The 13803-nt window shown below is 56.3% G+C and overlaps 1 protein-coding gene across 1 annotated transcript in view; it reads right to left on the reverse strand.

Annotated features, from left to right (window-relative positions):
• RYR1 (ryanodine receptor 1) overlaps positions 1–13803 on the reverse strand; it is a 117859-nt gene that overhangs the window by 7139 nt on the left and 96917 nt on the right. The window contains 7 exon segments of the mRNA XM_025425100.3: positions 1654–1784; positions 2751–3002; positions 4044–4130; positions 5110–5263; positions 5823–5893; positions 6566–7372; positions 9708–10049. Coding sequence (XP_025280885.3) covers positions 1654–1784; positions 2751–3002; positions 4044–4130; positions 5110–5263; positions 5823–5893; positions 6566–7372; positions 9708–10049 — 1844 coding nt within the window.

Below are 13803 nucleotides of genomic sequence, written 5' to 3' on the forward strand. Positions count from 1 at the left end.
CCTGCCCCAGCCCTGAAATCTTCTCCAAGGAGCTTGGCTCCTTTTTGTGGGAAATGGTATTTAGAAGTCACGGTCTTGGGCAGACACAACCTTAAACGGATGTTTCTGGAGCACCCTGCCAGCTCAGCTGGTTAAGCCACCAGCTCTTGGTTTCCCTTCAGGTCATGTTTCCGGTCCCGGGATGGAGCCCTGCGTCTGGAGTCTGCTCCTCCCTCCCCCCTCAAATAAATAAACACAATGTTAAAAATTTTTTTAAAAATAAACATGTTTCTCCTTGACTCTGTTAAGCACGTGTACTTGAATGTGTAGAAGTTAGATGTGCCTCAGACAGTGACAGAGCACAGGATGTCCTTGGTGTGGCCTCTGTCCCTCCTCACATCACTTCTCCTGGGCAGGACCGCATCATAAAATAACTTCCAATGCTCATTTAGGACTCACTGTGGCCCAGAAACTACATGAGCTCATTTCATTGTTACAAGAGCCTTGGTGCTCGGGTCGCCTGGGTGGCTCAGGGGTTGAGCATCTCTGCCTTGGGCTCCCGGCTTGATCCCAGTCTAGGGATTGAGTCCCGCATCAGGGAGCCTGCTTCTCCCTCTGCCTATGTTTCTGCCTCTCTCTGTGTCTCTCATGAATAATAAAAAAAAAAAGATCCTTGGTGCTATTACTGTCACAGATTAGGAAACTGAGGCACAGAGAGGCTGTGACTTGACCAAGAATTACCAGGCTTTGAACTTGATCTGGTGTTCTTATTCCAGAAATGAGGAGGCCCCACTGTATGAACACATGAAATGGGACTTGATGGGGGGGGAGCGGGGACAGAATGGGCTGGGAGAGCAGTTTGAGAGTCCAGAATCCCACCCCATTGCTCTCACACACCCTCGTTCCCTCTCTGGGGTCAATTTATTTTATTTATGTTTTTTTAATTTTTATTTATTATTTATGATTGTCACAGAGAGAGAGAGAGGCAGAGACATAGGCAGAGGGAGAAGCAGGCTCCATGCACCGGGAGCCCGATGTGGGATTCGATCCCGGGTCTCCAGGATCACGCCCTGGGCCAAAGGCAGGCGCCAAACCGCTGCGCCACCCAGGGATCCTCTGGGGTCAATTTAAAAACCCAATGATTTCCTATTGCTTACTCATGGCAGCTGGGTAGGAATCACACGTGGGGGGGGGTTTATTATTATTTTTTAAAGATTTTATCCATTTATCAATGAGAGACAGAGAGAGAGAGAGAGAGGCAGAGACACAGGCAGAGGGAGAAGCAGGCTCCATGCAGGGAGCCTGATGTGGGACTCGATCCTAGGACTCCAGGATCACACTCCCGACCAAAGGCAGGCGCTAAACCACTGAGCCACCCAGGGATCCCCAGGGGTGGAGTTTAAATGCAGGTTCCTGGGCCCCACCCCAGACTCACTGAACCAGAATCTCCAGGGTCTGGGCCCCAGGGATCCCCGTGTGTCACCAGCACCCCCACAGGTACTTTAACACACTAGAAGTTTGTCTGCATTATGGAGAGGAAGACTGAGGCTTGGGGACATTGAGTCAGGGCCTCCAGTGATAGGGAACCTCAGTCTTCTGACGCCTAGGCCTGGCCTGGAGTAGAACCCCAGTTCTGTGCCCCCACCCGCCCCGAGGTGGGGGGCCAGTCCTTACGGTGTGTTGAGCACCAGTCGGTCCCATTGCCCCTTCACGTCATCATCCTCAGGCTGTTCCGTGATGTAGAGGCCGTCAAACTCCAGCTTTCGGGCCAGCTCCTTTTCCCGTTTAAAGATCACCAGGGGCACCTGGATTGTGCAGGGAGGTACAGAGGTGGGCGTCAGGCACCTGAGGAGACCAAAGCCTCAGCGGGAACCATGAGATCTTGCCAGAGCCAGTGTGAGACCCCAGGTCAGAGGAGCTTCCCCAAAGCAATCAGGGTGGCAATGGGGAAAGGTAGGCCGATGGATCAGGGCTGGGGTGGGAGAAAGTCAGGAGAGCCCAGAAGTGGTGTCTGATGCACTCTGGGGCTTCCCAAGGGAGGGGGATGAATAAAACAGAGCCAGGTAAAAGGATCTGAAAGTAAGGCAAAGCATTCCGGGCAGAGGGAACAGCAGATGCAAAAGTCCTAAGTCAAAAGAACTCTATTCATCCCATAGCAAAGTATCAAGATTTGCTGAAATTTAGGAACACCTCGGTGGCTCAGACAGTTAAGTGTCTGCTTTTGGCTCAGGTCCTGACCTCAGGGTTCTGGGATTGAGCCCCATATCGGGATCCCTGCTCAGTGGGGAGCCTGCTTCTCCCTCTCCCTCTGCTCCTCCCCCTGCTTGTGGTGTCTCTCTATTAAATGAGTAAAATCTTTAAAAAAACGATTTGCTGAAATAGACCCCATGGACCCCAAACTGAAGCTCTCGGGGGCATCACAAACCTCAGGCATCGTTGTGTCAGAATCCACTTCCCCCCTGTTAGCACCCATGTTATGTCTGAGACCCCACAGACACCCACGGGCCTCCATTCACCAACTGATCAGCGTACAGAAAGTAATATTTGCAATGACAGATTTGGCCTCTTGATCCACAAATTACCATAGTCACAAGACCTGGCTCCTCCACTGTGACCCCCATTCGTTCCCAGTTTGAACGCTGTCCTTGCTGAAGACCCCAGTCCTGTACCCAGATCCCTGGCCCTGACTCTGGCTCCAGGTCCCCTGTCCCAACCACCAGAGGAGACCCCACCCACCCAGCCCCTGCCCCAGAACCATGGTCATGACCCACCTTGAGGCAGTTGTAGCCGATGATGCAAAGAAAGGCCACCAGGGTATGGAGGAGACTCAAGCAACGCAGGGCGGGCTCCATGTAGCCCGTGCTCTCCTCCAGGAAGTAGTAGACCATGTTCTCATCCTCGTCGCCCTCTGCTTCCTCGCCGGCCCCCGAGCCCCAGCCTGAGCCGCCACCAGACCCTGCACCTGACAGGTCCCCAGCTGCTGAGCCCTCCATGTCGTCCTCCCCTGGTGGAGAGTCTGAGACCTGCAGGGGGGCAGAGGTGGGTCAGGATGGGGACCCTGGCGTCCTGGCCCCTGGTCTGTCTCACCCGGAACCCACGATCAAAATTAATAGCCTCCACACCTGAGGTTGGTCTGGGGGCCCCTGTCAGATACAATCTCAATGAGACTGTCAATCAAGATGAAGGGTGGGCCTGGAACCCTAGCTAGCCAATCAGGCTCTGACCTGGGAATTTGACTATTGAACTGATGGGATTACTAAATTCCAGCTGATTCAACTGGACACTGGAGCCTTAAAGAGACTGACCACCACTATTAACGTGAATCCTAAAATTCGTCACAGCTAACACTTCCACAGCACTTTCCATATGCCAAGTACTGTCCTAAGTGCTTTACACATGCTGCTCCTCTTTTAATTCCTACAGCTCTCCGGGGTAGACACTGTCATTGTCCCATTTTGCAGATGAGGAAATTGAGGCATGGTGAGGTTAAGTCCCTTGCCTAATATCATACAGCCAGTGGGTGTTAGAGCCAGGATTCGACCCCACAGAAGCCCCTGAACTGCTTCTCTGTCCTGGTATCTAGATCTCTGGCAAGACCGCACGGGGCGCTGTGTCTTTCAGGAGGCCTGGTTCTTAGCCCTTTCCTTCCATTCCATGAGCTGCCCGTTTTCCTCCTCCCTACAAATGTTAGCTTATGCGAAAGCAAATATGCTTAATTGACTCAGTGTGTGTTGCGGGGCGGGGGGGGGGGGTGCGGGGGGGGGCGAAGGCCTGCACCCAGGGAAACAGGGCTGGCGAGTGGCAGAGCTGGGCATGGAAGCCTGAACAGGTTCCCTGCTGTAACTCCTGCACCCAGGCAGGCATCTGCCCCAGATGCACCCAGATACCCACACAGACTCCTTTGGGGGCCCCAAGATCCAGGTGTCCAGCCAGTATCCTCCCTAGGAACCCCTAATCCAACGCCCTGTCCAACTGTGAGGGCCCGGAGAACCTGGTAGGGGGTGAGCTGCCCCTCCCCCAGCCCGGATAAGCGCCGGATCCTCCTGGCCCCTGGTGACCAGCACCTTATAAAACAGCAGGATGAAGTTGATGGCAAATGCCAAGAAGAGGGCAAGGAATCGCAGGGTGTAGAAGTTCCGAGAGAGGTAGTTCTAAGATGAGGAGAGAAAGAGAAAGAGCTCACAGTCCACCTTCTTCCCTGGGGAATTCACCCCATCGTCCACCCGACAGTCCACAATCTGGTCCCACAACCTCGTGGTTATTGAGTGCTTACTGTATACCAAGATCTACGAACTTGTGTGGCTCTCACCGCATCCCTATGAAGCGGGCACGGTCCATATGCTCATTTTACAGATGAGAACACCACGGCTCAGGGAGGTGAGAGGCCTTGCTCAAGGCCACACAGCCAAGAAGTGGGAGACCAGAGGTTTGAGGCCAGCCACTCAACCTCCAGAGTCCGCGCTCCCGACCACCCTGCTATGCTGCTTCCTGTGTGAGGCTGCCCCGTCCGCGGTACCCCAGGCAAAGGACACCTACTTCCATCTCTCGCTCCCTCTCTCTCTCTCCAGCGCTCTCCCTGCCCCTCGTTCTTCCCACGCGTCCTCGCTGGACCACCTTCCTCCCAACATGTTTCCTTCAGCCCCTCATGTCAGGCTGGGCCTGGACAGGAGGCAGGACAGGTGGAGCCCTGAACCCTAAACTCCCTCCCTTCTTCCTGGCTTGGATGAGGAGAGGAGTTCTCCCCTCAAGCTCGAACAGGAGGGGCTGGGACTGGTGTGGTGGCTCTGACCCAAAGGCTGAGAGAGCCAAGAGACAGGCCTCGGCTGGGTTTAGCACTGGAGAGTGGATGGGGGTGGGAAGCCTGGGCAGGTGGCCCCAAGTGAGCAAAGGTATGGAGGCTGGAATAAGGGTCTTGAGCAGGAGAGGCTGAGGAGCCAAGCGGGGGACCACCCAAAATGCTGCCCTGTGACCAGGTCCTGACTCCGTCTGGGGACATCTCTGCCCTCAGGCCTGAGAGATTAGCCTGGCATGGGTGAGCTCACACGGAGGGTGCAGAGAAGAGGTGGTGTGAGTGCCCCGAGGGGTCTCCCTGGGACAGGAAGTGTCAGCAAGCCCTTGCTTGGTCCTCACCAAGAACTTCACCCTCTGCACTTCCAGTTCTCCCCAGAATTCCAAGCCTGCGCCTCCAGCCTCCTCCTTCTTTGGAGGGGGTGGAGGAGGTGCTGTCTTCTTGGGGGGCTCTGGTGGGGGCTCGGGGACTTCTTCCTTCTCCCCATTCTCAGCACTGCAGGGCAAGACATGGAAAATGAGGAGGTGCCCGGGGCAATCCCTTCAATCACTCAGAGCTATGTGCTGGGGGCCTACCCCATCCTTGGCCCAGGTCTAGATGGTGTCGGGAACATGGTGAGGAGTCACTGCCTTCATGGGGCTCAGTCCAATGGTCACCAGGCAGCACAGCCCAGAGAGGTCCGGGCTGGGATGGGGGAAGCTCAGGGGTGTGTGAGGGCCCAGAAACACCTCTTCGACTTGGTGGCTGGCGGGTGTGTGTGTGTGTGTGTGTGTGTGAAGGTAAGCTTCCTGGAGAAGGAGACAGTGAGCCAAAACAGGAAAGAGGAAGACTGAGATGAACATGGGAGAAAGCATTCTGGGCAGAGGAACAGCCCCCAGGAGGGCTTGGGGGTAAGAGAGGAGCCTTCATTTCTCCTCTCCCTTTGACAGAGCCCATCCTCTGGGCCCCGTCCCCGTCTGGGTGACGCTGAGGGCACAGGTGACCTCAAGAGGCTCCCAGTCCAGGAGGGAGGCAATGAGAGGGGCCGGGCCCCTTGGACTCCAAGGCTACTCACTCAGCTTTCTCGGGCTCGGGCTCCGGCTCGGGCTCCGGCTCCGGGGGCAGCTCCTCTTCCTCTCCATCCACCTGGCGGCAGGGCAAGCGTCAGGGGGGAGCCCCCACTCCCAGCGCCTCTCAGAGCTGATCTGCCTGTCTCTCTCTCGGGGTCCCTTCCTGGTCATTTCCCCCTGCGTTTTCCTCTCCTCCCATCAGAAGAGGGATTATAAGACTCGTTTCACAGAGGGGAAACTGAGGCTCGGAAAGGTGGAGCGCCTTGCCAAAGCCCTGTGCAGGGGCAGGCGGACTCCAATGCAGCTCTTGTTCCCCGGGGCTTCCCGTCGCCTTGACACCCCGGGGCACCCCCAGGGGCACGGAGGGCCGGAGGAGGTGGGCTACTGATTCCCCACAACATGTGCCTCTGTGAGGGGGGCTCCCCCAGCTCCCTGACTCCATCCCGGGCTGTTCTCGGTGCTGGCCCCGTTTCCCCGTCTAGTTTGGTTTCGGGGTCTCTCCTCTCTCTTTACCTCTCTCTCCCAGCAATACTCCCTGTTTCACCGCCGCTGGCGGGACTCCATCTCGGGGTGCACTGCTCCGCGGCTCCCCACCGCCGGTCCCTGTCTGTGTCTCTGGGTTGTCTCTGCGGGCCTATGTCTCAGGCTCTCCGTCCGGGCCTCCCTCCCCGTCGGAGCTCCCGTCCTCCCTCCTACGCCCCCGGTCTCCGAGCCCCCGTCCCCCCGCCCCGCCCCGGGGGCCGCTCACCCCCAGCTTCCTCTTGATGATGGGGGAGCCCTCGGGCGTGGGCGGCTCCGCCGGCGTCGTGTCGCCCATGTCCCCGAGGCCGCCCGCCCCCTCGGGCCGGAACGGGCCGCCCTCGGCCACCGCCACCGCCCCGTCGGGGCCTCCGGGGCCGGCCTCGTGCGCCGCCGCCTCCTCGTCGCCCGCGCCCTCGGCCTCGCCGTCCGCGCCCTCGCCCGCGCCCTCGCCGTCCGCGTCGCCGCCGGGCCCCGCCGGCTGCTCGCCGTGCACCTCGTCGCCCGTGGGGTCGGGCATGCCGGCCAGGAGCTCGGTCACCGTCACCTTCTTGGCGCCCTCCACCAGGCCGCCGCCGAAGAGCGAGCCCCAGAGCAGGCGCAGCGCGCCCGCCGCCGCCCCCGCGCCCGCGCCCGCCGCGCGCGCCACCGCCGCCCAGAGCAGCGCCGCCACCGCCGCGGCCGCCTCGCGCGCCGTCAGCCGCCGCAGCCGCCGCACGCGCCGCCGCAGGCTCCGGTAGCTGAGGCCGCGCAGGGCCCGGGCCGCCGCGGCCGCCGCGCGCGCCGTCACGCCCGCCGCCGCCGGCCCCGCCGCGCCCTCGGGCCCCGCCGCGCCCTCCTCGGCGCCCTCGACGCCCGCCTCGGCCGCGCCGTCGTCGTCGTCCGCCTCGGGCTCGCCCTCGGGCTCGGAGATCTGCGCGGCGATCTGCATCTCGAAGATGGTGTCCTCGCAGAAGCTCACGAACAGCTCCATCTTCTCGGACTCGCCGCCCTCGTTCACCACGTCGAAGATGAACTGGCGCTTGGACTCCTTCACCTGCGCGCGGCGCGGGGGGGCACCGGGGTGAGCGCGGGCCGCGGGCCCCGCACCGAGCGTGCACAAGCATTCCTGGGCGCCGGGCTCGGATCCCCATTTCGCAGCTGGGGAAACGGGGGCCTTCGCAAGGCACGTCCCCGGGGGGCCGAGGCCCAGGGGTGGCAGACGGGGGGGGGGGGGGGGGGATTCGAATTCCCCGCAAGCTGGCTCCGGAATCGATGCTGTTCGCTCCTTCGAGAGATGGAGCGTGGAGGGCAAAGGCCCTGCAGCCAGCCCGCCCGTCTGGGTTCCAACCCCGATGCTGCCACGGAGTCGCTGGGTGATTCAGACGTAACCCTCGGGGCCTCCGTTTCCCCCTCCACAACTGGGGGATAATAGTGGGACCTCAGTTATAGGGTTGGTGTGCGGATTCAATGGGTTCATAGATGCCCAGGGATTAGAACAGCGCCTGGTGCCTAATAAATGCCACACAGTGCGCGCTGTTCCGTGGCTGCAGAGCGGGGGAGGTGCACTCCGCATGCGGGGACTTGACCAGAAGGAGAAAGTGGGAATGGGAGGGGGCAAGCAGGCAGCGGCGGGTGTCTGGAGGAAGGACACTAAGAAAGAGCGTGCATGTGGGGAGCACGTGAGAGGTGGGGACCGGGAGGAGGTGGGTGGAGCTCCCACGGCAGGAGCCAGAGGGTGAAGAGCGGGTGGTGAGCCGGGGCTTCCTGTAGATGAAGGGACGTGGGAGACATCCTGAGTGCCAGGATGGTGATGGTGGGGAGTATGCAATCGGGCCCCAGGGGGCACAGGGGAATGTGCAAAGTCTGGAGGGATCCTGGGAGTATGTGAGGGGGCTGACGTGCAAGAGCCTTGTGAGAGGGCACCAGGGACTAAGGGAGGAATTGGGTGGCAATACAGAAGGATCTGGGAAATATGTGGCCGTGTGGGGCTTAAGTGTACACGGTGGACATGGGCACACAGGGCAGCTATGCAGGGGGCCTGGGGCCCAAACCAGAGAGTAGTGTTAGTGTGGGAGGGGCCTACGATTCCTAGCATCAGTGCATGTGAGGCAAGCATGAGTGTGCAAGGGGGACTCAGGAGCCAGTGCAGTAAGACCCAGAATATGAGGACAGGGTTCAGTGTGGTACATAAGCCCGAGTGTGCTTGAACCAGGTGTTACCGAGGAGACATGAGCAGCCCAGTTGTTGAAGAGGTGATGGGAGTGAAAGCCTCATGGGCTACAAGTGTGAGATGGGAAGCAGTGTGCAAGAGCATGTGGAGGAATGTGCAGGTGAGGAACAAATGGGAAGTGTGGGTGTAAGGGGCATGCAGTGTGTGTGAGCAGGAGGGCCACCAGGGCAACAGAGTCAGGGCTAGAGGCTGAGTGTGTGAGGGGCACCTGAGAGTCCCAGAGAATAGGGAATAGGAGCTATGAGCAAGCCAAGTGTGAGGTGGGCTGGGGGCCTGCCACGGCTACATGAGCATACTCTTGGGGCAAGCGAGTGTGTAAGAGGCATTCAGACATTAGTGGGCGGGCATGAGATGGGCTGAGTTAGCACATATCAGGCTGAGGAGTAGGCCTGGCCGCCAACGACACTCAGGTGCTCTTGTGGGTGAGCAGGAGGGTGGTCCAAGTGTGCACAGGTGATCATGGGCATGCCAGAGAGGGCATGTGGGGGAGGAGTGAATCAGTGAGGGGTGGACAACCATGTGGTGTGCCAGGACTGTATCTTCAGGGTGAGTGTACAAGGGATGTACACCCACGAGTGAACCCCAAAGAAGTGGATGTCATGTGCCAGGACCTTAGAGAGCATTTGCAGGCCCATGTGCTGACTGGTGAGGGGCAGGCCAGCATAGCAAGGCACCCCGGAGCCCCCAAGGTGAGTGTACAGAAGAGAGGGCATGGGTAGGCCACAGCCAAGAGAGGGCACACCGGGAGCTGCTGGGCGGATGAGCAAGGGGTGTATAACCAAGTATAACCAATGTGTTCCAGTATGTGACGGTGTGGGTGTGGTTGCAACAGAACTGTAAGGACACGCTAGAGCTCCCAGAGTGGGTGTGCAAGTGGCAGGCATGGTGTTCAAGCAGCCAGTGAGGGCACAGCGATGCTGCTGCATGAGCGAAGGGTAAATCTGCAAGAGGTGGGGAGACCCGGGGACGTGCAAGGGCACAGTAGGGCCCATAACATGTGTGCAAGGGGCGGGCCTGGGCTTGCATGGGCGGAGCGAGGGCCCCCCAGGGCCCGCACAGCGGGTGCACAAAGCGGGCACCCACGACGCGGGGCCCAGGCGTGCGAGGAGCGTGCGCCGAAGCGGGGGAGGCGAGCATGCACGTGCGCAGGCCCGCCCACCTGGGGCATCTCCCACTGGGTGCGGTTGGTCTCCGAGATCTCGAAGTAGATCCGCTCGATGCGGCGCGAGGCGCCCATGATCTCGATGCGGCCCAGGTAGGGCCGGAAGTACTCCAGGATGCTCTCGGCCAGCTCCAGGAAGTTGCGCAGGCGCGGGTCGTGCGGCACGTGCTCCGACAGGTTGGTCAGCAGCACCGCCACGTTGAAGCCGATGTCGCGGGCGGGCTCCTGGAAGCGGTTGGCGAACTCCTCGCAGTTGATCATCTCGTTCTCATCGGCCTCGGAGCAGGAAAGCAGGAACTGGATCTCTGGGCCTGTGAACTGCTTCTGGCTGTCCATAGCCTGGGGCGGGCGGGGTGAGCGGGAGAGGTCACGGGGGTTCTTCTCGAAACAGTTGTGGACTTTTTTTTTTTTTAAGATTTTATTTATTTACTCATAGAGACACAGAGAGAGAATGAGAGGCAGAGACACAAGCAGAGGGAGAAGCAGGCTCCATGCACCAGGAGCCCGATGTGGGACTCGATCCAGGGTCTCCAGGATCACGCCCTGGGCTGCAGGCGGCGCTAAACCGCTGCGCCACCGGGGCTGCCCCAGTTGTGGACTTTTCATAACGACAGAAAATTCCAGAATCATAAGCAGCACCCAAGGCCGACACCCGGAAGGTTGGCACAGATGGGGCTGTCCCACTAATTTAAATACCAGGAGGCTAAAATAAAATAAAATAAAATAAAATAAAATATAAAATAAAATAGATACCAGGAGGCTGTATTTCCACAAAGCTGAGCCACCGTCTCCTGTAAGACACATTCCTTTTTCAGAGATGGCAAGATGTGAACTGAGGAGACTCAGCACTTGTGTAGTAATTGGTAAAGAAATGCTGCCCCCGGGACGCCTGAGTGTGTGGTCTGAGAGATGACCTTAGTGATCACTTGAATATCCAAAGGGCAGCACAGAGCCCAGGAGTCAAGCTATAGGACTGTTCCTGGCAAGAGAGATTCAGTTTCCTGGGAGAGGTTTCATGTGAAGGATCCCCAAAAGGGGGGCTTCACAGTGGTTGGCTTTGGCTCAGGTCGCCATCCTGGGTCCTGGGATCGAGTCCCGCATCGGGCTCCCTGCATGGAGCCTGCTTCTCCCTCTGCCTATGTCTCTGCCTCTCTCTCTGTATGTCATAAATAATAAGTAAATAAATAAATAAATAAATAAATAAATAAATAAATAAAATGTAAAAAGAAATGCTGCCCCTAGGCTCTCCGTGTGCCATGCAGGCCTGCTGTCTACCCTCCCTGCTTGATGGCACCCATGGGCTGCCCCACAGGCTCTCTGGGACCCTGAGAGTGTAGGCAGGGTCTATCCAGTTGGGGTCAGGGAACAGGAAGAGAATGGAGCTGTGGCATCTCTCTCCCTCACTTCCTCCCTGAGCTGGTCCTGTGTCTCCCTCAAAGTCAGTCCTGCAGCCCTGCCCGCACAGCTGCTTCTATCTCCAAGTTAGGTAACTCCTCTCTTCTGCAGGCCAGGCCCTTGAGGCTAGGGCCCTGACTGATACACACGTCACTTCCCACCCCAAACCTTCCCCGAAGCCCTTTTGTGCTACCCCCACCCTCTTCCAGCAAGTACATAATTGACACTTGACACCAGGGAGAGCTCTGAATTTCAACTGGAAATAGCCATATGCTCATCACCCCAGATTTAAATGCTCATGCTGATACATTTTTTTAATGCTATATATTTAAGAGCTAAAACATTGCAGGTATGATTGGAGCCTTCTGTGTATTTTTGGTCCGTTCCCCTCCTGGCCACCCCCACCCTCTCCCAAAGTAACCACGATCCTGGAGTTGATAATATCCTTCCAAACCTGTGTCAGTACTTCTACTACCTATATCCTGGCATTTTTGTCACAAAAATACATAGTATCCTGTGCATTTTTTTAAAGAATTGCTATCATAATCATATAATTTGAAACTTGCTTTTTTCACTTGATTGTAGGTTTTCAATATCTATCCATGTTGATATATATATCAAATGAATTTATTTTAACTGCTGTATAGTATTTTTTATAGATCTAACACTATATATCTTTCTGATACTGGACATTTAGGTTGTTTCCAGTTTTTGGTTTTGTGGGGGGGTTTTTTGTTGTTGTTGTTGTTGTTGTTGTTTTTTACAGACAACACTTTCATTGAACAGTCTTGTATTGCTCTCCCATGTACTTTTTACAAGAAGTTCCCTTGAGCAGTTTTTCAAATGTTTTGACTGCACTCACAGTAAGAATGCATTTTATGGTGTGACTCAAAAGAAGGGGGCTCATGAGACAATTCTGACTTTCACTATGCAACACATTCTGCAGTGTTCTAGTCTATTTTATTTTTAAGGATGCTGGTCATGACTTAATTAATTTTGTGGCCCACAGATGAATGGCAGCATGCAGTTTGTGAAATGCTGCTCTGAGGTATGAACAGAAGCGAAATCTTCTGGCTCGAAAAAGTGCTTTGTAGCCAAGAACTTTGCAAAATGCTTTCTAAATGAGTAACATGCTTTGCAAATCATGAAGGGCTCTAGAAACCACAGAATGTGGAGACATAATCACACAGGAACTCTTCACCATCTACCCTCAGTGCACCGACCTGCCTCCTCCCCTTATGATGCAGTGTGACACTGCCCCTTCTTAAAAGACCCTCTCCCTAGGGGGAAGCCTGGGACTCCATCCCCTCCATTCAGTCTTGGACTCTGCTCTTGTGATTTGCGGCTCTCTTTTTGTCATCGTCCATATGCCCACTCCCCCTTGTTCTCTGCCTGCTATCAGTTCCCTATGCTGGAGTCCTCCTTTATTCCAGAATTTTAATGGTTGGGTGCACCAGGCGTGGAATCTGCACCCCTTTCTTGAGACATACACTCTCCATGGAGATATCATTGAGGCCAAAGGCTCTATGGACATTATCCCACACCAATGATTGTCCAGTTTACACCTCACCCTAACTTCTCCCCAAAATAAAGACACTTAACAGCTGAAGCCCCTACCCAACTTTTTTTTTTTTTTTTTTTTTTTTTTTTTTTGTGGATCTATACCCCAAACTGGAAATGGTTCAAACTGAACTTTTGATTTCAAAACCTCTCCTCCCACTGTCTTACCCATCTCAGGAATAGCATTGCTACCCACCCAGCTGCTTAAGCTAAAACCTTTGAGTCATCCTTGATTCCTCTTTTTTAATCTCACCGCCCACACCTGATTCATCAGCAAATCTGTCAGCTCTGCTTTCACAGATCAAGAACCCACACACATCTGCCCCCTCTCTGGCCCCACCCTGATTTTGTCCCATGCTGTTTCCCACTGGACTTTCATAGCAACCTCTTCCCTGTTGTCCCTGGTCCCCCTTGGCCCGCCCCCCCAGTCTGTTCCCCCACACAGGGCCAGGGGGACCCTATAAACATCTAAGGACATAACCCCTCCCTGCTCAGAATCGTCCCTTGGCTCCATCTCATTCAGGTTAAAAATTTGAGTGTTCCCCACAGTCAACCTGGCACTGCATGCCTGCTGCCTCCCTCCCGTCTTGCACTTTACCTCTCCCATTGTCCCCATCAACAGCCCTCACCAGTCATGCTGGCCCTCTTGCCGTCCCTCTGGTTCCCACCTTTCAGCATTTAGACTTGCTGTCCCTTTGTCTGGGATGCCACACCCTCCCCCACCTCCACGTGGCACATTTCAGCTCTCAGCTTCAATGTCCTTTTCTCAAAGGCCTTCACCAACCACCCAGTTTACTGGACTTATTCTACCCATGCTCTCTCGCATGCCACCCTGCTTATTTCCTTCAGACTGCAAATTCCTTTCAGAACTGAAATTATTTTGTTCAGTTCTTTTATTTTTTAAAGAGCGGGAGGGGGAGGAGCAGAGAGAGAATCTTAAGCAGGTTCTATGCCCAGAGCTGCGGGGCTGGACCTTACAACCCTGATCATGGGCCAAGCTGAAATCAAGAGTTGGATGCTTAACCCACTGAGCGGAGCCAGGAGGCCCTCTTTAGTTATTTTCACCCCCCACTGGGCTGTCTGCTCTGATGGTGGGGACTCTGTTTTACTTGCTGTTACACATGGTAGATGCTCAGGA

This window comes from Canis lupus, chromosome 1 (genome assembly GCF_003254725.2).
Source record: "Canis lupus dingo isolate Sandy chromosome 1, ASM325472v2, whole genome shotgun sequence".
In the NCBI taxonomy this organism is placed as follows: domain Eukaryota; kingdom Metazoa; phylum Chordata; class Mammalia; order Carnivora; family Canidae; genus Canis; species Canis lupus.